We start from the raw sequence: 25683 nt of genomic DNA, 5'->3' as shown, positions 1-25683 counted from the left end.
CTTTCTTTCTCTCTCTCTCTCTCTGCCCCTCCCCTGCTTGTTCATCCACACTCTCTCTCTGTCTCTCCAAAAAAACAATTTTAAGTATGCAATATATTTTTTTACGTTTTAAATTTTATTTATTTTTGAGACAGAGAGACGGAGACAGAGTACTAGCAGGGGAGGGGCAGAGAGAGAGGGAGACACAGAATCTGAAGCAGGCTCCAGGCTCCGAGCTTTCAGCACACAGCCCGACGCGGGGCTCGAACTCATGGACCGTGATATCATGACCTGAGCCAAAGTCAGACACTCAACAGACTGAACCACCCAGGCACCCCAGTATGCAATATTTTTTAAAGCTGTTATATTCTGTCAAAATTCTTTCTAGATAGTCAGTGTTAATAATCTGCTTTCCCCACAACAGGGTTTGGGGGTGCACATCTCACTGTATCCTCACCCAGAAATAGGATGATAAGTGTCTTAAACTTTATTTGTTGAGTGATTACTGACATCTTGGCTTGATTAGTTTTTCTTTGATAGTGGGGTTGACAAGGCTGGGGTGACCTCCTGATGGCCGTCTTCCCAGGTGGTGTTGAAAGCCCCCGGGTCCTACAGCCTGAGCAGAGGGCTGGCAATGGGCTGGCCCCCTGTGGCTGGCAGGGCAGTAGCTGGCTGGGCGGTGGCAGCGGGGTGGCCAGGAAACACTAGGGGGCTGCCAGCAGGGTAAGGAGGCAGCTGAGGAAGAAGCCTTGCTGGTGGTGGGGGGGACCCAGTAATTATAAAAAGAAACCATCTGTTCTGGGCCGGTTATTAACCTGCTTTGGGTGTTGACATGACAGCGCCGGGCAAGATTTTTCACAGGCAGATGGTGTATTTTTAGCTAGAATGAACTTTTTTATTTTTCTGGTTTTTTTATTTTATTTATTTTTTTTGAGATGTCTGGCTTGGAAGTAAACACGACTGGGGTGTGTTGCAATGCATGGTGGGGAGGCTGTCAGGAATGGGGCTGGAGGTTTGGAAGGAAGCAATTCTCTCCCCATTAGTTATTGAGAGGTGCCATCTAGTGGTCAAATATGCACATCCTCTGTCAGTTTCCCTCCCAGCCTTCTTGGGTTACCTGACCGGCCAGGACGTGGCTCCACCAGGATGCCTGTTATTGAGTTCCCCTTGGGAGGGCGGTTAGGGTCTTCCTGAGGTTTTAATAAGCCATGAACAGAACATCAGCCATGTCTCCTGCAATCTTTTTGCATAGAAACCAGAATGTGTCTCAATCCTGAACAATCAACATATGGCAATTAAGAAATGCCAGGATTCATCTAAACCACACAGGGAAAGGGGGCTGACTGATGCGTTTTCAGTTTGTTGGGAGGAGGTAAATGGCTTTATTAACCGGAGGAGGCTTCTTGGACTATTTGATAACGGTGGGTCAGGAGGTGAAGCTCGAGCCAGCCAGCTGGGTTGTAGCCTCAGGGGAGCTGTGGGTATCCAAAGTGCTGGCACACAGAAGGAGCTGAAAAGTGTTTCTTTAAACTACAGAGGTGATGGCTACTTACTTAATTTGTATGAGTTTTAAGGGAAGGACTTCACTCATTCTCATTTGCAAAGCAAATGCCAGGATAATAGCTTCTGTTACATAACAATTAATTGGTAAAAATAAATACAAATGATCAAACCCAGAACTGGCAGGGCTGCAGGAAGACACACACACACACACACACACACACACACACACACACAGAGTGCTGGAGGAAATACTTGGTGATACAGTCTTTTGGGAGAGTGATTTGAAGAAAAAAAGTCACAGGAACCATAAAATTGTATACACTTTCCAGCCAACAAATTTCACTTCAGGGAAAACATTACAATAAAATAATTCAAATGGAAAAAGGATAAAGATATTCATAGCACTGCTGTTTATGGCAACAGGAGAAAAGGGAACCAGCCCCAGTGCTGAGCAACAGGGACATAGTCAAACTGCATATGTGGGCAATATAATGGAATACTAATAGCCAATTTTAATAAGTAGTAAATGGGGATGGGTATATGAAATTCGCTAGAACTTCTCCATACACATTGTTTACCTTACAGCCGTTTCACCCTTCCATGCTTGGGGGGAATAAAGAAAAAGACAAATTCTAATGGGTGCTGGTGACCCTCCAGGCTTCCAAAGCGGTGAGGGCATGGTTCAGAAGAAGCAGTGTGCAGCAGACAAGAGGCCCTGCGCTGTGGGCATCTTGTGCCCACGGGCATTCTAGTGTTACAAAGTGTGAGTGCTTTACCTGTCCCTAAACCACACAAAGACCAGCCTGGTCCCCAGCTCCCTGGGGCTGCCTCCTGGGCTGGACTCGAGGCTGAGTCTTCACGAGCGTGCTCCGGGGGCCCTACCTCCTCAGAGGCATGGCCCCACTGTAACATGAACTCCTTGAGCTCCACCCCAGGCACGTGGGACTTGTACCCACGGACTCTGGCAGGAAGGTCAGCCATGCCGGGAACCATTTTGGATGTGGGGTCTTCTCTCTAGTGTCTCGCCAACAGAATCTAACACAAGCCACAAATGTGAGCCACATTTCTAAAAAGCAAGAAGAAACAGATGAAATTCACTTAATAATGTAACTTAACCAAATAGACCAAATATTATCAACTTGTAATTGATATAAATGATTATTGAGATATTTTCCTTCCTTTAAAATATTAAGTCTTTGAAACCTGGTGTATAGTTTTTATACTTATAGCACATTTCCTTTCTGACTAGCCACATGTCAAGCCACATGTGGCCAGTGGCTACTGTATCAGGCATCACAACTCTCTAAAATACATAATAGAAAATGTAACGACGAAAGATTTTTCTTTGCCACTTGGGTCGCCAGTGACATGGACATCTCCCTGCAAAGGGCCGGGAACCTCTTTCTGTCCCTTCTCTGTTCTGAAGTTCAGGATCTGGGCTTGTTTGAGGTCCTTGTTAGAGGTCAAGAGCAGGTTGGATGGTGTTGTGGGCTGAATTGTGTGCTCCCCAAATTCATAGGCTGGAGCCCTAACCCCCAATGTGATAGCATTTAGAGGTGGGGCCTTTGGGAGGTAATCAGGGTTAGATGAGACCATGGCCGGGACACCCATGATGGGATTAGTGCCCTTATGAGAAGAGACATCAGAGACCTCACTCACTATCTCTCTGTGAAGAAACAGTGGAAAGACAGCTGTCTGCAAGCCAAGAGTTCTCACCAGAATGCAGCCACACTGGCACTGTCATCTTGGGCTTCCAGCTTCTGGACAGTGAGCAATAAATGTCCATTGTTTACATTAAGTACAAGCCCATTGTTGATGAGTACCCAGTCTTTGCTACTTTGTTGTGGCAGCCCAAGGCCACTGAGACAGATGGGGCACTGGAAGGTTGAGGATTTGCTGGTAACTCCCTCCTCACCCTCTCTAATTAGATTTAGGGGCAAGGGCATTTTCTCTCTGTATCTTGGGATAACAAGCTGGTCTGGTGTGTGGCTAAAGACCTTCTCCCTGGATGAACCTGACCATCCTCAGCAAGAGGGCTGCTTGCTGCAGCCACTAACAACCAGCCTTGTCCAGGGGCACCTGGGTGGCTCAGTCACTTAAGCGTGCAATTCTCAATGTTGGCTCAGATCATGATCTCATGGGTGTGGGATCAAGCCCCACATCAGGCTCTGCACTGCTTTGGATTCTCTTTGGATTCTCTCTCTTGCCCTCTGCCGTCTGCTCACTTTCTCTCAAAATAAATAAATAAAACTTAAAAAAAAAAAAAAAAGAACCAGACTTGTCCTTCCACCCTGGTACAGGCAGCCCTCAGAGGCCTTGGATCCCTCCACTCTTCCCACACCCCTCCCAACCCTTGCCCCCACACCTGCCTAAAGAACACCTGAACACAGACTGGTCTTACTTTTGGTTCATCATCGCTAAGCTCAGGGAGGTGGCCCACTTCCGCTCCTGCTAACCTCTTCTCCCAGCTCCCACCCCTCCCCCTCTGCCTTCTCTGCAGTGTGACATGGTGCCTGTTTCACTACACAAAGGGAAGTGTTGGGGAGAGAACGTTCATTGCCCACACATCTCCTTGCCCTTGACTTGCGCCAGCCCCTCCTCTGGGCACCCCTCTCCCTCTGGAGGCTGCTGCTCCAGTCTTTCTTCTCCTTCCCCTTCATCACCATTTCCCACTCTGTGCAGGGTTTTGCCCATAAGCATGTACACATGCATTTCTTCCATACTAAAAAACAACAAAAATTTCAACAAGGGTACCAGGACAATTCCATGGGGAATAACTGTCTTTTCAACAGATGGTTCTGGGACAACTGTATAAAAAATGAAGGTGGGCAATCCCCCATCTGATACCATATAAAAAATTAACTCAAAATAGATCATTTCTTAAATAAAAACATGGGAATAACTCTTTATGATCTTGTATGAGTCAATGGTTTCTTAGACATGACACAAAAACAACAAATGACAAAAAGAAATTGATAAATGGGAATTCATCAAGATTAAAAACTTTTGTATTTCAAAGGACACCATCAAGAAAGTGAAAAAAAATAACACAGGATGGGAGAAAATAATTACAAATCATGTATCTGATAAGGGACTAGTATCTAGAATATATAAAGAGCTCTTGGAACTCGAAAACAAAGAGACAAACAACCCAATTAAAAAATGTGCAAAAGATTTGAATAGACATTTCTCCAAAAAAGATATCCAGATAGCCAATAAGCACATGAGAAGGTGCTCAACATCATTAGTCATCAAAACAACAATGAGATGCCACTTCTCCCCTACTCTGATGACTAAAATAAAAAAGGCAATAACAAGTGTTGATGAGATCGGGAAGAAATTGGAACATTTATATATTGCTGGTGGGAACATAAAATGGTGCAGCCACTTTGGACAACAGTTTGGCAGTTCCCCAAAATATTAAACATAGAGTTACCATATGACCCAGCAATTCTACTCGTAGGTATATACCCCAGAGAACTGAAAACATGTCCACACAAAAACCTGTATGTGAATGTCCATTAGCAGCATTTTTCATAAGAATCAAAAAGGGTTAACAACCTAGATGTCTGTCAGCTGATGAATGGATACACAAAATGCGGTATGTACATTGTCTGAAACATGGGATGGGATGTTATTCAGCAATAAAAAGGAATTTTATACCGATACATGCTACAACAGGGATGAACGTGGGAAGATGCGAAGTGGGAGAAGCCAGTTGCAAAAGACCACATATTGTACGATTCCACTTGTGTGGAATGTCCAGAATAGAGACTGAAGGCAAATGGGTGGTTGTTAGGGGCCGGGGGAGGGGAGAACGGGCAGTGAGCACTCGTGGGTGTGGGGTTCCACTCTGGTGTGGTGAAAATCTCCTGGAATTAGATAGTGGGAACGGGTGCACAATCTTGTGAATATACTAGCAATCACTGAACGGCAAACTTTAAAGGGCAGAGAGATTTTATGGGATGTGAATTATATCCCGATAAAGCTGTTTAAAAAGCACCTCTGGGAGCGGCTGGGTGGCTCAGTCGGTTAAGCGACCAAATTCGGCTCAGGTCATGATCTCACAGTTTGTGGGTTCGAGCCCCGCGTCAGGCCCTGTGCCAACAGCTCGGAGCCTGGAGCCTGCTTCGGATTCTGTGTCTCCCCCTCTCTCTCTCTGCCCCTCCTCCACTTGCGCTCTATCTCTCAAAAATGAATAAACATGAACATATATATATATATATATACACATACATAAAGCACCTCTTCCATCTCTAGCCACTGCGGCGTTTCTCTTCCCCTTTGCAACGGAATTCTTCAGATGACTTCACCAGTTTGGCTCTGTTCTCCGGGTGCTTTCCAGCGGGCCTCTGCTCCTACCACCCCACTAAATGTTCTCCTGTCACAGCAGCCACATTGTAGGCGACCACTTCACGTGACATCCACGTTACTGAACACAGGCTGGCTCTTGGTCCTCATGCCACCCGATGACCCCCGTGGGCAGCGTCTGGCACGGCTGGGCCCCCTGCCGGCTGCCGCGCTCTCCAGGCCCTCCTCCAGCCTGGCCGACTGCTCCCCAATCTCCACCTCCACCTCCGCGGCTCTAGCCTCCGGTCTGTCCTGTGGGGTTGTCCATGTGTGCAACAGCGTTTGTCAGCCCGGACTCTTGCCTGCGCTCTAGTCCTTCCCGTAAAACTTTGCATTCAGTCTCCAACTTTACATGCCGAAACTGAGCTCCTGATACCCACACTCTCCGCTCAGAAACCACGACAGACAACCACCACTGGTTGGTGGCTGGCCCGCAGCCTTCTCTGTCTCACAAACCAGGAGCTTCACGCTTGCAGCTGCACTGACCTCTTTCTCTCACACCCTGTATCCAATGCACTGGCAGATTCTGTTGGTCCCACCTGCAAATATATCAGTATTTAATGTCTTAGCATCTCTGCACGGAGCCTGGTGCCAGCCATCATCACCTCCCACCTCCTTAGCGGCTCCCAGGTTGCCCTCCTGGCCCCCGTGAGTCCAGTCCGTGGCAGCCAGTGGTCCTGCTAAAAGGTGAGTCAGGTGTGCTTCTCTGCTGAAACACCTCCCATGACTCCTGTTATGTCGCTCCATGCAAAGCCAAAGTCCTTACGATGCCTCCAGGGCCCTGCTCCGTCTCCCCAGCTTTGGACATCTCCAGCAGCTCTCCCCTTCTCTCGCTCTGCCAGCCACACAGGCCTCCTCCGTGCTCCTCCACCAGCCTGGGGACATCTCCACCCCAGGGCGTTTGCACTTGTTGCTTCCTCTGCCCGGGATGTTCTTCTCCCAAATATCTGCCTCACTTCCTTCAGGTCTTGACCCAAGTACACCTTTTCAGTGACGCCTTGTCTGGCCACTCGATCTGAAATTGTAGCCACCCAGCTCTCACCGTCCCCCTCTCTGTGTTGTTATCTGTACACTCAACCCTTCTCAGATATTCCATTATTACAGGATCTACCTCAAGGAGAAGGGTGTTGAGATTATCTCTTCAGAAACCAAATGAAAAAAGGCTCGTCAACAGAGCTGAACTAACAAGGGGCAGGCCGAGTACCTCCATAGTGCACCCCTCTTGGTTGGGAATATTCCTAGTGCTGGAAAAGACCCCAGAGGTATGAAAGAGTATAATATATTTTCCAGTTGTGCTTGTGGTCTGTCTCTCTACACGAGTGTGAGCTCTGCAAGTGGAAGGATACAGCTCCACAGCTGTATCCCCAGTGCTATAGGTACTCAAGGGGCTCTTGTTGAATGAATGAATAAAAATAACACTGATGGGCTTTCTTGGGGTTTCATTTTCCATCTCACGTGCAGGCCCAACACCAGCACCACCTCAGTCGCCCACACCGGCTTCTCTTGAGCACAAGGAAAGGCCACATCCCACGAGCCCGCTGAGGTGAGCTCCGGAGTCAGGCTGCATTCCAGGTGACTCCCCAGAGTCGCTGCAGTGAGAGAGCCCTACAGAATGCAGTGCTGGTGAGGCTGGTGAGGTGTGGAGCATCTGCAGCCCACATCTGGGGGGTGCAAACCAGCTCAACCACTGCAGGGGACAGCCGGGCAGCATGTGCTAAAGCTGCACGTACGTATGTCCCGTGGCCCAGCACTGCCACCCCAATCATACCCTTGACAGAAATGAGAGCTTCGTCCACCAAAGACATCTACGGAATGGGCATGGCCCCTTTTTTCGTGACGACCTGGAACTGTAAACAACCCAAACGCCCATCCACAGTAGAGAGGACATACGGTTGTGGAGGGCCCACCAGATAGAATATTCCACCACAATGCAAAACACCAAGTACAGACAGATGCTTACCACAACATGGAGAGTCCTACAGACAGAATTTGAGCAAAGAAGTCTGAACAACAACAACAAAAACTTAGACTATGATTCTATCTATATGAAGTTTAAAAAAAAAACAGGGGAAAACTTACGTGAACACCAATCCCTCGGAGGCAGGGACTCTTGGAAGAATCTGAGGGAGGCTTCTGGGTGCTGGAGATGCTCTGTATCTTGACCTTGGTGCTGCTCGTGTGGGCCACCCGTGTGTGTGTGTGTGTGTGTGTGTGTGTGTGTAGTCTGAGCTGAACACTTAAAATCTGCGCACTTTACTGGATATCGCTTAGACTTCGATAAAAAACCCAAATGTCCCAGCGGGTACCCCAGGTGGCCAACTGCCCCCACTTCTGAACTTCATGTCCCGCCCCATGCTAATTTCCTCCTTGTACTGCTCTGAAGACATATCGATTTTCCTAACTGCTTACTCCTTGACCTTTGGAGAGGAGATCGATGTTCAACATACCCTGGACCGAACAGTGGAGGAGATGGTACTCTCAGAAAGTACATCCTTGCTGAGCTCAGTGTCTCTGCGTCATTGTTGTCCTAACTTGACGGGGACTGGACGGGCTTTGTTTCCCCAAATCAGGTTTGCATCTGAATTATGTTTGTTCCTCAGAGTTTTGACTCATGTGATAATCAGCTTGTGAGACATTGAGGCTGCCTGAGTGAGATGTCGCTTTGTCTGTGACTTGAATAAAGGAAACAATCACTGTGTCCATTGTGCTTTTGAATGCTCTGTTTTCATATCTCGGAGCTGTTCATCATTGGGTGGGTTTCTCCCTAATTGAATTGAAATCTGCACACTGTCTTTGCCACAGCCTCATTGTGGGATGAATATGGGCCCCATTCCCTTTCCCTGGGCCCTCCTGAGAGCTGGGCTGCCACTCCCTGCCACGTGACTCAGGGTCACTCTTCTCTGTGCAGGTGGGAGACATGGATATGGACCCTCACAGCCCTCAGTATGTCCCCTTAGGCTTCCCAATTGTGCTGGTTGTCCAGACCTGGGTCCTGTGCCCACTCCTAGAGCCAGGATGTGGATGGCTCAGCTGTACTAAAGCCCGTGGCCAAAAGTAAGGAAGAAGGCTTCCCCAGGGGTGTGTGAGAAACACGCCTGTGACTGCCTTTATTCTCATGGCCCTATCACACTCACAACACTTCTGACAGCACATGTGGGGATTCTCCCCCACACTGAGCGATTCCCCACAACCAGCTGGGTGTCCTACAATTCAATTCAGTTCTGACCTTGTCCCCCTGGAGTTAGTGCAAATGCCACAGACAAGACTGCCCCCACTTCCGACGCCGATCACAAGTCCCAGGGTGTCAACTGGGTCAGGGTTCCCATGACCCCCCTCCTTGGGTTTGATAATTTGCCAAAACAGCTCACAGGACTCGGTGAAAAACATTTACTGGTTTACTATAAAGGATATGATAAAGGACACAGATGACCAGCCAGGTGAAGAGATGTGTAGGGCAAGTACGTGGTAAGGGGTGTGGACCTTCCCCCTTCCCCAGCGCACCTCCTTTCCAGCAGTTCTACGTGTTCACCAGCCCAGAGTCTCTCTGAACCCATACTTCCGGGTGTTTTATGGAACCATCATCGTGACTGATCATTAACTCAGTTTCTGGTCCTTCTCCCCTTCCTGGAGAATGAGGAGTGGGACCGAAAGTTCCAAGCTTCTAATCATGGCTTGGTCTTGTCCACTAAGTACTGCATTAGGACATAAGGCACTCCTGTCACCTGGGAAATTCCAAGGTATTCAGGAGCTCTGTGCCAGGAATTGGGAGTAGAGACCAATATATACAATTGTATTACTTCACTCCAGGGAACACCAGAGTGTGAGCACCTGAAGGAGAAACGTGTGCACAGGTGAGCCATGGGTGCCCACCACCCCATGAACCCACTGCAGCAGCAGGGGGCAAGGAGCTGTGAGCAGGCCAGTGTTTCAAGGTGAGGACACAAGTGCAGAACAGAAGATGTGGGGAGCCTGGGCCTGTCTTGGGGGTGATGACTGCATCCCAGCCCCCACCCACACTCCCTCTCACTGAGCTCCTTTGCCTTGACTCCACTCTTTTAGACCAGCTCCAGCCCAAGCCTGGGGAAAGAGATTAGCAAGTGGCTGGCTTGGGCCAAGGCTGAGAGGGTTCATCTACTTCCTGGGTGGGGGTGGGGACCCCAGGAGGCTTGGTTGGAATACAAAGGAAGGCATTTTGGCATTTTAAGAATGTTGGCAATTTGCAAACTGCATAAAGTTTCCTTTTGTACACACAAAGGAAAACTTGTGGGGTGTGTGTGTGTGTGTGTGGTTCCAGAATCCTGGAACCCTGGGTTTCTACAGCCCTGGGTGTTGCTGTGGGCACCCAGGGGTCCTGTTAAGCCCAGCTGTGCAAAGAAAGAATGGGCAGCACCAGCATGGCTTTGGGCACCCGACTCCTCTCCCTCCCAACTTGGAGCCACAGTGGGCAGAAACCATTCTCCGGAAAGTCTGTTCTTTGGGGTCAAAACATTTGGCCGGACCCCCTGAAGTGACACTCCAGGGATTGAAATTTCCCCTTGTTTTTGCCCAGAAATATCTGGCTTGGTCTTCCCCCACCCCTCTTCTCTCCCTCCCTGCCTGCCCGCCTGCCTTTCTGTTTTCTGCATTGGAACATTTCAGTCAGAGCTGGGCTCTGTGGTGGTGAAGAGAGCTGGCAGGAGACAGGACTCTGGGAGGGACATGGGACAATGCTCTGGCCACAGCCTCTCATCTGGCACTGACTCTGACTCATGTCAGGGGTGCACCTGCCCCTGGGGCCTCAGATTCCCTGCCCAAACAGTGAAGGAAACATGAGCTGCTCCTGAGAGCCTCCCTGGGTTTTCACTCTCCTTGTGGGACACCCTCCCCACAACCGTCCTTACTCCCTATTCCTCCCTTGCACACTGCTCCAAAAGCTAGTCTGAGGCTTTGACATGGGGAGTCTGGGAAACTAGGAGGGAGACTGAGAGGGGTGGAAGGTGTGTGTGTGTGCACGTGTGTGCACAGGGCTCCCTCTCTGCTGGTTTAAAGACTATCTTGTGGGGTCTGGCCCATGCCCCTCTGTGGTCTTGCCTGAACTACTCCCCCCAGGGCCCTAAAGGAGCTCCTTCGGTGCCCCCCGTGCACCACAGCCTCCCTCAGTTTGGGCCCGGCTTGCCTGGAAAGGTACAAGAGTGGGGGGACAGGAAAGGGAAGGGTCAGGAGACCCCCCAGTGTCTGTCTCAAAGGCCTGGGTGCGGGCACCAGTGGAGACAGGATTAGCTGGTTAGGGGAAGCCGGTGGAATCAGTTTGGGACACAGGGGCTCTGAGGCCCCAGTGACCCCAGCATCTTGCCATCATCCTCCATGAGCTAGGGAAAGTCTCAAGGCCACCTTCAAAGAAAGGCATCTGCAGAACTCTGCCGAGAATGTGAGGGCTGTAGGTGAATGGTGAATGAGTGGTCCCCCTGCCCTCAAGCAGCCTGGACTCCAAGGCCAGCTTTGGTGGGCACAGGCCTACTCAGACACCTCGTGACAGGTGGAGGGTGGGAGCCACAGCAGAGGCTGTAGGTGCTCTGGGAGTGCGGATGGGACAGTCAATGCTGCCCTGGGACAACCAGGAAGGCTGCAGAGCAGAGGTGGCAGCAGCACTGGGGTCCACAGGGAGGCCCAAATTCACGGACAAAGGCAGATGCTGGGTTCAGAGTCGGCAAAGTCAGAGAAGAGAAGCCTGGGGCCTGGCTTTGTTGGGTTTGGTGACACAGAATTCCTCCTGTGGCTTGTGGACCCAGCCCCAACATCTGAAATCCCGGCACAGGTCTCTGAACTTGCTCAGGGCTAAGGCAGAGCATACGCGTCGAGGGGGTGGGCTCCTTCGTGGGCTCCCTCCCCTCAGACATGGGAGCCTGGGTGCAGAAACAGGCAGGAAGACAGCCCAGAGCCTGCTGGTGCCAGGTGTGAAAAGCCCGACTCAGAGGCAGCCTCTCCCCTGCCCACAGCCCTCAGGAGGGTTACTTCCTGCAAGGCCAGGTCAGAGGCAGGCCAGCAGAAGTGGCTGCCTCAGTTTGCAAGAATGGCCTACGAGCTCCAGGATCCTGGCTGAGAACTGGGTCAGCCTTGCAGTCACTCCTAGTCTGCCCAGTAGCCGAGTCCAGCAGTGGCCCTGATGTCCCCTGCATCCTCTTTCTAGCTGAGTCCTCAAGAACAGGCTGAGGCAGGGGAGAGGCCCGGCCAGCTGAAATCCTCTGATGCCAGACTGAATGATGTCCCCCTGCAAACTGGTCTTAACATCACGTCTGCAGAAAGCTCTGCCTGGAAAGGTGTGGAAAGGAACTTCCTGCCCCCACTGACAGGGCAAAGGTCAGTGTTTGGGGGGAAGTGCTGGTCCCCAACCCTCCAGAAAGAAGCCATGGCCAACAATTCTCATCCAGAACCTTGAGTGGAGGCTCCAGAGGTGAGGCTCAATGAGCATTTCATTATCATCCCTTCTGCCCCACCTTCAACCCCATTTCTTACTTGATTCATTTATTTAACCAACAAATGTTCAGTGCCAGGGACAGGAGGGCAGTTAATAAAACGACCCAGAGTTCCAGTCCTAATGGAGATTACCATCCTTTCTGATAAAGTCATGACTTCCTTGAGGCTCAACCAAACACCTCCTTCTCCAGGAAGCCCTCCCTGATCACACAGCTGTTCTGGGAGCTCTGGCTCCTGGCTTTGTCTATCCTTCTCTCAGGACTCAGGCCACATCCCCTTCAGACTCAGGATGGCCTTATGTAACCTGGCTCTGCCTTCCTGAGACTGATTCTGATAGATGGCTTACTGAGAGATGGCTCTCAGAAAGTGGCACGTGCTGTCACCACCAGCACCAGTACCACTGCCCCCACCATCATCAAGGAGGGATAAGATTCCTCCGGTCTTGTCAAACCCCTGCCTGACTCCCTGCTTCTGGCAATTGTGCCCAGTACCCATGCAGGTGGGCCCTATTTAAGAAGACTCAGCACCTAAAAATCCCAATAGTCAAAACTTCCAGGGAGGGGTCACTGACTTACTGCCCGCAGAGGCCTCCCTCAGTATCCTCAGAGTCCTTCGGGAGCGCCGCATCCCTGCCCAGGGGCAGGTCAAACTCCTTTAGAGTCAGTCCCCAAATGCCATGAGGTCACTGCTGAGACTCCACTTTCCACCTGAAGCGACTTCTGTCAGGGCTGATGCCACAAGGGCGCTTCAGGCAATGCTGAGGTGGTGGGGGGCTCCAGTGCCCCTCATAGGCATGGGCCTGGTCCTCAGAACCTCCCCTGGCCCATCTCCATCTCCCAGGAGGAGGGGCAAGAGAGGCCCCTCCCCGGGCTGAACGATCAGCCTCTGGCAGGCACTCCGAGTCCACGCGCAGCTGGGAGGAAGGATTCCCAGGCGGTAGACGGGAGCACTTGGCTGGCAGGACAGCCGGTTCCCGTGCCCTTGCCAGGCCTTGTAAGTGAAGCCCCAGGAGAGAGGGAAGGCTGGGACGTAGGCCCAGCAGACCCAGTCCTGCAGCCAGACCTCAAGCTTCATTCTGGGGAAAGGGAACATTGTGAAGAGCAGAGGCATCGATTCAGCCTGAGGACTCCTGACCTCCTGCATGTGTGGGGGTGGAGTGGTAGCCAAGGGCGAGGGTCAGTTGTGTGGCCTTGGCTTGGGGCAACTCCAGAGCTTTTCAGGACCGCACCTGTTGGGGAGGCAGGTGAGAGAACGCAGAACCCAGCAGCCTGGTGGACAGCAAGCCCCTTTTCAGAACAGCCTGGGGCGGGGGTGGCTGGAGGCAGGGCCTGGCCTGACCCTTGACCCAAGCCAGGCTGACAAGGTTGTCTCTGGAGGGGAGCAGACGTAAAAGAGTGAGAGATGGGGTCTCTTGAGGCATCCCCTTCTCTTCTTGGGCCCAGATCTTCTTTTCTGAGAGGCCCTGCTTCCTCCCAACACATTCCCCTTTGTGCTTTAGTGGCCAGGGGCACTGGTCATCACTGGACCTCACTGGCCCAGGGCAAAGTTCAGCCCATGGCATTTATTTAGCTTCCTGATGCACCATCTGCAGTCATCCAGAACATCTTGTAGAACAGGGGAGGGGCCGGCTCTTTAGGAAGAGATGGAGACAGCCAAGGCCAGCTGTCTGCCACCCAACACCACAGGCAGATGAAGCCTCAGTGGAACCTAGTTCCTTGTCTCAGGGATCCTAGGGGTCTGGGGGGCTGTACAGCCCCTCTCTCTGCCTCAGCCATCTGCACACAGCTGTCAGGGCAAGCTCTTGAAAGCCGAGAGCAGACGTGCTGCCCTGCTGAAGGTTCCAGTGGCTCTCGGCACATCCGAGCTGGTCCTGCCACCTCTCTGGCCTCAATCCAGCCATGCTGATCCAGAACACATGGACTCCTCTCCTCCTCAGGGCCTTTGCACTTGTCATTCCCTCTGACTGGAACACCATCTTCCCAGATGGCATTGCTGACTCTCTCACCAATCACAGGGAGCTTGCCTCTGTGGCGTGCTGCCCTCCACCTGCCCACTATGTCATACCTCAGTCCCTGTCCCATCACAGCACATACTAGGACCTACAGCACCAGCTTCTGTGCCTGTCTCCTCCGCCAGAGGAGAAACCTTAAGAGTGGGGACCTTGTGTTACTCACAGCTGTGTCCTCAGCACCTGGCATGGCACAGAGCAATGAATCTGCATGAATGAAAGCCCTCCAAAGGTTGCTGGCCACTCGAGCCCTTGGGTCCTTACAGGCTGTACCTAACACCTTGGGGCTCAAGGAAGCAGCCACCCTCTCCCAGTCCTGGGTGGGGGGAGGTACAAGGAGAGCAGGTCTAAGGGTCCCAGGTTGAGGGACAAGGCACCACTTGCCCAGCCCTGGTGAGGAAGGCATGGACCTTGGTTACCTGCCCTGCATGCCTGGGTCTTGTGCTCTGTGCCCCCGTGTCAGGCACCTGTAGAGAAGGCTGGCAGTGCCCAGGATCCATTGCAGGCATCCTTCCTGTCCAAGTGAATGCTGCCCCTGCTGCTTCTACTCCCCTCTACCAGGCAAGGGAGGCTCCAGGAGAGTGCGGCTATGATGGAGAGGCCAGTGGCTGGAGCTGGGCACTCCCCGCCCCAGCACCAGCTCTGGGGTGAAGGGATGGGGCTGCCTGGCCTGGCTGTGAGAGGGTATCTGATCTGTCTTCAGGAAGTTGTCTCTCATCCTGTGATGTGTCCTGCCCTGAGCCCTCCGCCCAGGCAGAACCAACCTGGACCAGTTTGGGTGGCTCAGGAAGACCAAGGGCTTGAAAACCAACACGTTCTCAGAAGTACCTCTCACCCTCTCCCACCTGCTCCCTCTGCCTGCACAGAAAGGCCATAGGCAGGCCCCGGTGCCTCACACTTTACCTCTTCTATCCTCCTTCACTGGACTGGAGGCTTGCCGTCCCTGGGATCCAGCGACCTGACAAATCAGAGGTGGCATTCTAACCAGACCCTCAGGATTCTATTTGCACGTGAGGATTTGAGAACTGGCAGAGGGCAATTCTTCACCTAGGGCCTGGAGCCCAGATAATGGGGTTGAGACCTCCGATCCTGGCCAGAGCCCACTGTGCCATGAGGGCTAGGGGATGCTTTCCTTCCCCCAGAGTCACTACTTCTAGCTGACAGTGATCTTCCCCTCTTCTGCCACAGGGCAGAAACAAATGCAGGAGACCATCAAAGGACCCATGACCCTATGGCCAGCTGCAGGCCAGGCATCAGGAGGCTGGCCTTCAAGCTCCAGTCCCAACACACTCGCTCTGAGCAAGGCCAGTCGCTGCACTTGGGGTTCTCCCACTCAGTGACACGACCCCCAGGAGTAGGCCAGGCAGGAGGCTGCATGGGAGAGCTTTGAGCCTGGAAGGCCCAGGCAGAGCTGGACAAGTGGCTCCATGTTTACTCGCTGTCCATCCACTTAGATGACTCACACCAAGTGAGCAGGGCTACAGGTGCTGGGCCATGGTTAGAGTACCCAGATGGATGGCAAGGTTTCCTTGGGAACCAGCCAAGAACAAACACATCCACGTGGTGTGAATGTCTGACCCCACTATGCTGCCAGTGTTCCCAGGAACACCCAGCGTGGTACACAATTGTTGACATTTGCCACCAGCATGGTTTCAGCCCCTCACGAGCCATGTCTGAAGCAAAATCCTCCTGAACTTTTTGACCACACAAGTCCACAAACATTCTTTTTATTGTTAAATCAGTCTGGGTAGGGTTTCTGTCACTTGCAGTGAAGAGTCCTAACAGAAAATGCTGCCTTCCCCAGCCACAGGGAGAGAGGAGGGCTGGACTGAGGGCATCAGACTCTTGGACAGCTGGACAGAGGTGAGATGGGGCCAGAGGCCTGGGCAGACTGCCCTGGACCCCAGGAGTCAGGCTGCACCAAGCCTGGTGGGTACTCGGAGCATGGCTCTCTTGCCTGGCTCAAGGTGAGCCCACATGCCTGGCCTGACAAGGGCCAGCCACCCAGGCCAGTGGGCCTCAGCAAGGTGCACGGGCAGACCGTGGTTTCTAGGGCTCCCAGTCTTCCCTGGGGGTGTGCTTGTCCCAGGGCCAGGTGCTGTGGTGCACGTCCTCAGAGAACAGGGGACCTCGCTCCAGTCCTACCTTCCCTCTGGTCCTGACAGGTACCCGGGGTTGTCTAGTTCAAGGGGTCATCTGGGGCTACAGCTCATAGGGCTGAGAAATAAATTTGTTCCCAAGAGGCCGAAGTGTTTGGGTTTGCTAACTGGAAAGAGAATTACCTGAAGTGGAGCAGAAGGCTGCCAACGTCCAGCCCAAAGGCACTGGGGGCCGAGAGAGAAAGCCATTCCCACTGCGCCTGCCACCCACGGGGCAGGGTCCTGGGGGCTGCTGGGCAGTCTGGGAACTCTGTTCTCTCAGGAGCACGGGCAATGGAGTTTGACTGGATGCAGAAGGGACCCGGGAGGCCCTCCCGCACAGCTGCAGATTCGGGTCAGCTGTGGAAGGACGACCAGGAGACACCGGAGGCGTAGAACTCCACGTGGCTGGGCCAGTCGCCGTCCCCACTGCCCTCCTTGTCCTCGTCAGAGTCATCATCGTCCCCGCTGGATGCTCCGCAGATGGCCCCGGCCAGGTAGGCCGGCTGCTGGGGGGACCCCACGCTCTGCTCCTCCTCCTCCTCCTCCTTCCGCTTCTGGGCGGCCAGCTCGCGGTAGCAGAGGCTGCAGACGCGCAGGGGCTTGGGCGACAGGCGCGGCAGGAGGAAGCGCTCTCGGGAGCACTCGGCACAGACCACGAAGCCGCACTTGCGGCAGTGGTGGCGCCGCGTGAGGGCCGAGAAGCGCGTCTGCGTGCAGCGCATGCAGATGTCCGTGGCCTTGTCGGGGATCCAGGGCGCCGCGTGCTCCGTGCTGGGCTGGCGGCCCGTGGCCAGCAGCTGCCGCCGCACGCACTCCTCGATGTGGCTGATCCACTCCTGGCGCTCCGTGGTGGAGGCGGCCGACACCACGAAGGACTTCTTGGCCGTCTTGATCATCCAGCGGTTCTTGGCCTGCAGGGTCTCGGGCAGCGGCTCCAGCGTCACCTCCTCCAGCGGAATGATGTGCTGGCTGCGGTACTTGCGCTTGTTGAGCACGATGCTGCCGTACACCAGGATGTCATTGAAGAGGAAGAAGATGCGCGGTTTGGCCTTCTTGCGGCACTCCTTGGTCAGCACGCCCTCGCCCAGCAGCACCCGGCCTGGCAGGGCCAGGGGCTGCCCGGATGCCCCGAAGCAGCTCTCGACCGCGGCGATGCGCTGGCTGTTGATCTCCGTGTTGGCCAGGTAATCCACCATCTTCTCTGGCAGCCTGGCTGTGGGAGGAGCAGCAGGTGAGGGAGGCATCAGTTTGCCCGGCACAGCCGGGGGGTAAGCAGGGAGCGGGAGATGGGGGGGGGGGGGGGGGGAGTGGTGGTGGGACCACACTGCCCACCCCGCCAACTCACTGAACCCACCCAGCCAGACAAGCCACTCATTACCCTACTGCGACCCAGAGGGCCTAGACAGCCACCCAACCAACCAAACTCGGTGTCCCAGAAGCCAACTCTTAGCTATGGAGAGATGAAGGGGGATTCCCCCGTGAGGGGCATGAGGAAGTCGGCTGGGGCTGGGACGTGTGGCTGCACCAGGCTACCACTGTGGGCAGTAGGGGCTCGATTCCCTGGGGAGCCTTGGGATACAGGGTAGAATGCGTCTCAGCGCTGACCGCCCCAGTTGAGCCCCAACTCCCATCAGGGGCTTCCAGGGGCACCGAGGACCTGGCACGTTGGGCCTGCCCCAGGTGGAAGGGCACAGGTGCATGTGCCAGGACACCAAGTGCCAGGCCATGGGGGTCTGCATACCTAACCCACCACTGACTCCCCCATCCATCAAGCCAAACCATCACAGACCTGCAACCCACTCACACAGCCTGTGAGCTCAGTGGTCACCACTGCCATCATCACAGGTACCATGTGCTGAGTGCTTTCTGCACGTCAAGCATGAACATCTTATTTAATCCTCACACCAATCCTAGGAGGTAGAATCCCACATTGACAGGAGGGAAAGTGAGGCTCTGTGAGTAAGTAGGGGGCCCAGAGCTTGTACCCCGGGAGACAGTGCCTTCCTCCGTGGAGTGTGAGGCCCACTCTGTCCTCCCCTGCCAAGCACAAAATGTCAGTGGCCCAGGTCTCATGCAGGCCCCCTGTGCTCTGTCTACCCATACTCCCCTGATCCTCCAGACTCATGGCTTTGAAGACCACCCAAACACTACTGACTCCCCAGGTCAAGCCTCCGGTCCTGGTTTCTCTCTGAGCTGTGGGTGTCCACTGCTCACGTGATTTCTCACCCGCTCATCTAAGAAAAGGTCCTCGAATTCAACATGCCCAACACAAACCCAGCTTTTTCCTCCAGCTTTTCTTCTTTTCCATAAACAGAACCATTCACCCAAATCTAGGACTCATCCTTGAATTTCCTCTTTTCTGTACCTCCAACATTCAGCCCATAAGCAAGCTCCACCATTTTTCTCTCTCACACTGAGCCAGAGGCTGCCTGCTTCTCACCACACAGCTACCCCGTTGAATCTGCAGCAAGGCGCTATCATGCCTGCCTGAGATAGGCTCTTCCATGCTGGCTCCCTCCTGTGGCTCCCTCCTGAGACCTCTCAGCTCTTATCTCCCTTCAGAAAGGGTCTCTGACAACCCCAGCTCAGGTAGCTTCTCCCCAGACCCAGGACAAGGTTGGCAAACTATGGCCTGAGGGCCAAGTCTGGCCCATGGCCTGTTTTTGTACATAAAGTTTTATTGGAACATGGTCACTCTCATTCATTTACAATTGTCTGTGGCTGCTTTCATGCTGCAAAGGCAGGGATGACTAGTGGTGACAGAGACTATAGGCCGTAAGGCCTAAAATATTTACTCTCTGGCCCTTTACAGAAAAAGTTTGCTGACCCTTTCTCGAAGATGTTACCCTGTTTTGTTTTGTTTTGTTTTTACAGGACTTATTAGGACTTTATATTTTCTTGTCTATCTATCACTTGCTTATGTGTTTTCTATTTTCCTCACTCAGTTGTAAGCTGCATGAGAGTAGGAGCCTTTTCTTGTTTGCTACAGTATCCCCAGTGCTTGGAACAGTGCTAAGTGTTTTGTAAGTCGCTAGTGAACGAAGGGACCTTTCCGAAGCTCCCAGACACCCACCGTGCATGAGTTAGCTCTTACTTCTGAAGAGGAAGCAGGTAACAGCTGATGTCACTGCCAGCACCATGTGTACAGGCACACACAGCATGACCCTGGCCAAGCTGATCACACATGTGGTATTTCTGGGTCACCACAGTGCAGTTCTGTATGTCAGACCGCTCGTGGGAAGCTAGAGCAGGGCCCCGTATGGGGGTCGGACACACTGCACAAGAGGGGTGCTCGGCCCCCTGAGTCACATACCACGTGCCCCCTTCAGACCACAAGGCATCCTGAGAAGCACTGCCCACACCACCTTACGAAAGAACAACTATTTTTAGGTTGCTAATCTTGGCTGTGTGTTGCAAACCTAGCTGATTATTGGTGACAGCCTGGGGCTCTCCTGCCAGGACTGATTACTGGGTCCCTGCTGTGGATAGCCTGGCAAAATTCCAGAGGCCACCCTCCAGCCCTTGGGCTGCATGCTGGGACCCTGGGATGGGCTGGATGATGGCTGCACAGGAAGAGCTCAGAGCTCAGTAGAAAGAGACCACCAAATGCAGTGAATGTAGTGCCTGCAGTGGAGACAAGAGAGATGTCTAGCAGCAGGGGAACAGCAGCAGGGGAACGGGTCCAATAGCCAGGTCCGCTCATACAAGGGAATACTGTTGGCTGTAACTATGACTCAGCCAATCTATGTGGGTCAACATCAAACGGTGAGTGGAAAAAGCAACCTGCTGACTGGTGTGTGACACTATATATGCAGACATCACACAGCATTTCAAAAGTGTTCAAGATCTAGATCTCTGAATAAAGAGGGACAGGATGGAACTTCACACTCATGAGGGTGGCTTCTATTAAAAAAAAAAAAGCCCCGAAACCCCAGGCAATAACAAGTGTTGGCAAGGATGCAGAGAAGTTGAAACCCTGGCACACTGTTGCTGGAAATATAAGTTGGTGGAGCACTAAGGAAAAGAGGATTGAGGTTCTTCGAGAAATTAAAAATAGAAATACCATATGATCCAGGAATCCCATTCCTGGGTGTATAGCAGAACAACTGAAAGCAGGGTCTCCGAGTGGTATTCACAATAGTCAAGAGGTAGAAATGTCCATCAATGGGTGGACAAAATGTGCAACAGAAGACTGTTCTGCCACAGAAAGGAAGGAAATCCTGCTATAACATGGATGAACCTTGGAGACATTTATGCTCAGTGAAATAAGCCAGTCACAAATATACAGCATGGCTCCACTTACACGAGGCACTTCCAAGTAGTAAAATTCATAGAGACAGAAAGTAGAAAAGTGGTTGCCCAGAGTTGTTATTTAATGGGTGTAGAGTTTGTTTTGCAAGATGAAAAGAATCCTGGAGATGTTTCACAACAATGGAAATACACTTAATTCCACTGAACTGTACACTTAAAAATGTCGAGGTTTAAAAAAAAAAAAGATAAACCCAAACCAAAGTCAGCAGAAAGTGGCCTGGGGAAGGGTGACCTGGATGTGACCAGGAATGGGGGGGATCAAGTCGGACTGTACCTTTATCTATGATATTTTCTTTCTTTTATTTAGAAAAAGCAGCAGCAATGTGATAAAATCACAATACCAGCCAGTTCTGAGAAGTGGGAAGACGAGCTTCTTTTCCTTTCTCTAAATGTAAGGTCCTCAAAAAGAAAAGAGGTCAGGACAGTGTCTGCTTCAGGAGCTCTGAGCTTACTGGCTGGGAGCTCTGGCCTGCAGCGCATGCAGTGGGTCACCAGGCGGGGCCTCCCCTGACCACACAGCGTCAGGGTCCAGGGACACAGGAGATGCCAGGAGCCCTGAGCAAAGAGTGCTACCTGTTTCCTCCAAGCACACCTGTGTGTCAGGCTGCCTGGCAGAACTGGATGAAAACCCAATCTTACCACCACAGACTGAGGCTTAACACGTTTGGCAGCTGAAGCAGACAGACTTTGTGCCAGGACAGAAGACAGCAGATGGCCCCCACCTGGCTCTGTGGGGTTTGGTGAGCTCTAAGGGGCCAGCCTGCCCAGGTCCCCACTCTGACCTGGCACTACCCAGGTGGGAGGCATGGAGGAAGTGAAGGGCAGCACCCAGGGAGGGGAGAGGTTCAGGCAGGGGAGGGCCTACAACTCTGTCTCCTTGTCCCTTGTAGGGGCACCAGGATGCCCCATGCAAGACTCCCATACTGCTCGTCCCCAGCCATTGATCTATAGACCCTCTCCAGGCCCTCGTGGCCCCTGTTCAGCTGCTGGCAGGAAATGTGGCCCAGGAAGTGTGGGGGTGTGTGTGAAAGGGATTTGGGCCCTGAGCTGATCCCACACACTGACTGGAGCATCCAGAAGGCTCACATGCCCTTCTCCTCCATGAGCCTATAGTGGGTCCCAGGTTGGGTGAGGGGCTGGGCAGACAACATTCTCCTGGGGTTCTCTCCATATCTGCCCTCCCTTCCCACAACTGTAATGTCACACCCTGGTTTGACATGGCCTGGACATTTTTCTTGGTAAATATGGCAGCCCTTCACCCAAGCAGATGGGGAATCCTTCTTTTTACCGTTCTCACCAAAGAAGTGAATCTCTCTCCTTTAGGACAGGGGAGGGGAGAGCTGACCCCATTCCTCTTGGGACTAGCCTGCCTCCAGACAGCCTCTGGCACTGGGATAGTGCCTGTGCAGCCTCTGCTGTGGTACCCAGCACCCAGGGTGCTGACAGAGGGGGGACATTCCTGGAGGGCTGGTCAGTATCTGACAGCAGGGAAATTAATAGACCTGGTTTTGTTGTTGTTGTTTGCTTGTTTGTTTGTTTGTTTTTGGAAGGTTTGGGAGGGTGCCAGGCTCCTGGGATGGCCCTCTTGAACACAAGTGATCCCACCACCTGAGCTGGGCTGAAGGTGCTCAGTGAGCACCGGGGTCTGGGGAACCATGCTCCAAGTGTTGCTGGATGGCCAGGGTTCTGTGCATGATGGACGAGGTGTCTGTCAAACCTACCTCAAGTCTGACCCATTGCCGGCTTTTCTAAATAAAAGTCATTGGAACATGACAACAGAGGCTGGTTGCAAAGCCTAAAATATTTACATTTGGCCCTTTATAGAAAAAGTTTGCAGACCCCTGATCTATACTACCCCATACTGTCAAATGCATAATACAACTCCTCCAGGGATGCACCTGACACGGGGCTGTATCCTGAGGGAACTTGTTCTCTCCTCTCTTCCACTCAGAAACAGCCTTTGTGATTTGAGAGAGATGTCTGGGGCCCCACCCTGGGAACCCTGGAAAACAGGACCTAGGAGGGACACCAGCTCCACCCTTCTGTTAGAGTTACAGTTGGGGACACTGCTTATAAGAGAGGGAGGAACCTGGCCAAGATCACAGAGAGGGGGAATAAGGATACTGGCCCTTGGACTATCCTTTGGCTTCTGACTAGGGCCAGGCTGATTCATCACCAGCCCCTCTTCCCGCCAGCCCCAACCAGGCCCATTGGGCTTCCACACCTACTTGATTTCACCTTCCAAATATTTACTGTAAGTCTGACCATGTGCCAGACACAGTCCTACTGTGTTTTGCACCAGGTTACAGCAAGGAACTAGGGACAGGCCCTTCAGTAACAGACTTCCTGGTGGGGCAGCCAGACTAGTAAGTAAATCAACAGGTAATTTCTGACTGTGAGTGCTAAGTGCCATGAAGAAAAAGACAGAGGATCTGCCTGGCACAGCAGGGGTGGGGGTGGGGGTGAGGCAAGGTCTGGTGAGGAAGTAACCTGGCACCAACCTTAATACTGTGAAAGAGTCAGTCATGCAAAGGCTAAGGAAAGAATGTTCTGGGCCTTGGGAACAGCTCAAGAATCTGACCCATGGAGGCTGTAGAGGAAGGAGAGAGAGGTAAGACGTAAGGTCAAAGGGACCAGCAGAGGCCAGTCCTGAAGGTCCAGAGGCCAAAATGAGGGTCTGAGTTTTTCTCCAAGTACACTGAGGAGAGTGCCATGATCCAAATGTCCTCTCCTTCCAGAGGGGGCCACCCCTCAGCCTTGTCCAGTCCTGTGCTTCCTCGAGGCCCTTCTCCATGAAAAAAATAGTAATAAGGAAAATAAACCAGAGGCACCATTAACTAAGAGCTTACAGCTCACCAAGTACAACAGTAAGCACATTATAAGTATTATCTCACTTAATCCTCATAAAAGCCCCACTGGGGAAAGTATCACCTCCATCATCAAAATTACTGCCCAACGGCTCAGCTCCAAAAATAACCCTGAGCTGCCGAAGGCTGTTGTTGTTGACTGAAGACAGAACCAGAAATCCTGAAGTCCAGAGCGCAGGGCTCCTCTCCAAATGCCTGATCCCCTGTGTACACTCCAGCTCCAACCCAGGGATCCCTTGGGGTGGTGTAGGCAGGTCCCTTAAGCTCAGCTGGGCTGCCTCACCTCCTGTCTTGGGGCTGACGGGTGCAGGCACACAGGCTGAATTTAGAGTCATCGCTTGGCCAGCACAGACCCCAGTAGAAATTATGTGCCCAGGAACGCCCCAGTACTAAGTGGAACCTGTGTGCCAAGAATGACCCCAGCAAGGATCGTCCCCTCCTTGCTGGCTTTTGACCCTCTGGGGTGAGATAACAGCTTTGCTCAAATTGCAAATGATATTTTCTTTGGACTGTGGAGATTAAGTTTCAGAGTGACTCTGAACCTTGGAACCTTTAGAACCTTCATTTTCACACCTGCAAAGAGGGCTGATGACACCACTCCCCTGCCTAACTCTTCCGTGTTCGGGGAGAGAGAGAGGGAAAGAGATTCCAGTTCATTCCAGGTTGGCACTGTCTCTATGGGCCTGCCTCGGTGACTTCCTCTGTGAAATGGGAGATTAAGCCCAGCCATTTCCTTTGACAACTCCTGCCAAAAGTCACAAATTCCAACGCTTCGGGGTTCAGATTGTTCCTCAGTGAGAGGCCAGAGAGGACCTAGGCCACTTGGAAAACACTGCCACCGCCCCCATCCCCACCTCCCCAGTCCACTGGGGCAGTTGTCTTGGTCCACTTGTGCAGACCCCGAAAACCGGGACCAAGGAGTGAGACCACGACGATGGCGTCAGGCCAGGTCTCTCAGAACCATCACGGGAAAACTGGCGTGCAGAGATCCCTGTCGCCCAGGGGGCAGATCGGGGGCGCCTCCGGATCTCCTCCGCTCACCCGTCGTGCATTCCCGGGGATCTTGCTTTGACTGCCCAACTCTCTTACCTGCGCTCACCCCTCTCTCCCTGGAGCCCCTGGAGTCTCCACCCCGCGTCCAGCACCCCCAACCAGCAGTAAGCGCCCTTCTCCGCGCCTCTGCTCGGGTCAGAGTCCGAGATGGCCCTGGCTGCGCTCCCGCCCAGAGCCCCGCAGCCACCTGGACAGGGCGGCCCGGGGAGACTGGAGGCGGCGGGCACACTGCTCGTCTGCTCCGCGCGCCCCGGCCAGCCCGGGGGCACTTACCTCCTCCGTCTGGTCCCCGCGCGCCTGCACCCTGCCCAGCGCCTGTCTTCGAGCCCGCTCTCCCGCGCTGCTTTCCGCTCCGGGTCTGGGTGCCCCTGCCCCTCCCGCGGCCTGCGCTGCGGCCAGCCCACTCCAGTCAGACACGCCCCCCACCGCGATTCCGCCAATCGGAGCCCGGGCGCGCGGGCGGGGGCGGAGCCTGGACGCCCCAAGCTCAGAGCCCAAGTGCGGAGGAAGTGTGCGCGGGCGGGGTGTCCCAAGTTAGAATCGGCCCGACCTGCAGGAAATTACTTTTCGGAATCTCTCAGGGCTGGTTCTCCAGTCTAAATCCCCCAGTCGCCTGCCACCAGTTTCCCCTGCCGAACGCAACACCGCAGCTCCGCACCCTAGCAGCTCGCATCCCGCTGTGGACGCGTCTTCGCTGCGGGCCCCCGAACAGTGGGAGGAGGAAGGGAGGCGGTGGAATTATTGTGCCGTGTGCTGCCTCTGGCTGGTTTCCCTGCTGCTAGCTGACACAGTCATCTGCTCTCAGCCACCGGAAATTAATAATCATAATATTAAAAATCAGCAGCATTTAATCTATTTTAAATTTTAAACTTTTTTTATAGTGGAAACTTGCAAACATACATTGATTGAGTCCAGTTTAATGGGATCCAGGTACTCACCACCCGCTCCAACATTTCCAGCAGGGACCTCCCCACCCAGGCCATCGCGTGCCTTCTAGGACCCTGGACTGAAATTCCCA

The 25683-nt window shown here is 53.1% G+C and overlaps 1 protein-coding gene across 3 annotated transcripts; it reads right to left on the bottom strand.

Moving 5' to 3' along the window:
* Window positions 1–242: 242 nt before the first annotated feature.
* On the bottom strand, window positions 243–25054 carry PLEKHF1 (pleckstrin homology and FYVE domain containing 1). 3 transcript variants are annotated; one of them, XR_007147438.1, is made up of 4 exons: window positions 24939–25054; window positions 16576–17647; window positions 5719–6371; window positions 243–2548 (listed from the first exon to the last, which is right to left on the bottom strand). XR_007147438.1 is itself a non-coding variant. In XM_047836130.1 (2 exons), the coding sequence occupies exon 2, from the start codon at window positions 17628–17630 to the stop codon at window positions 16788–16790; it is 843 nt and encodes a 280-aa protein (XP_047692086.1). In that variant the 5' UTR covers window positions 17631–17647; window positions 24939–25054; the 3' UTR covers window positions 16004–16787. The 3 variants fall into 3 exon arrangements, 1 of the variants encoding a protein (XP_047692086.1); XR_007147437.1 differs by lacking the exon at window positions 5719–6371; XM_047836130.1 differs by lacking the exons at window positions 243–2548; window positions 5719–6371 and having other exon boundaries at window positions 16004–17647.
* Between the last annotated feature and the right edge of the window lie 629 nt (window positions 25055–25683).

This window comes from Prionailurus viverrinus, chromosome E2 (assembly GCF_022837055.1).
Source record: "Prionailurus viverrinus isolate Anna chromosome E2, UM_Priviv_1.0, whole genome shotgun sequence".
Classification (NCBI taxonomy): Eukaryota; Metazoa; Chordata; class Mammalia; order Carnivora; family Felidae; genus Prionailurus; species Prionailurus viverrinus.
Note: the sequence above shows the minus strand (reverse complement) of the source record. Positions and strands in the feature narration are given on the sequence as shown.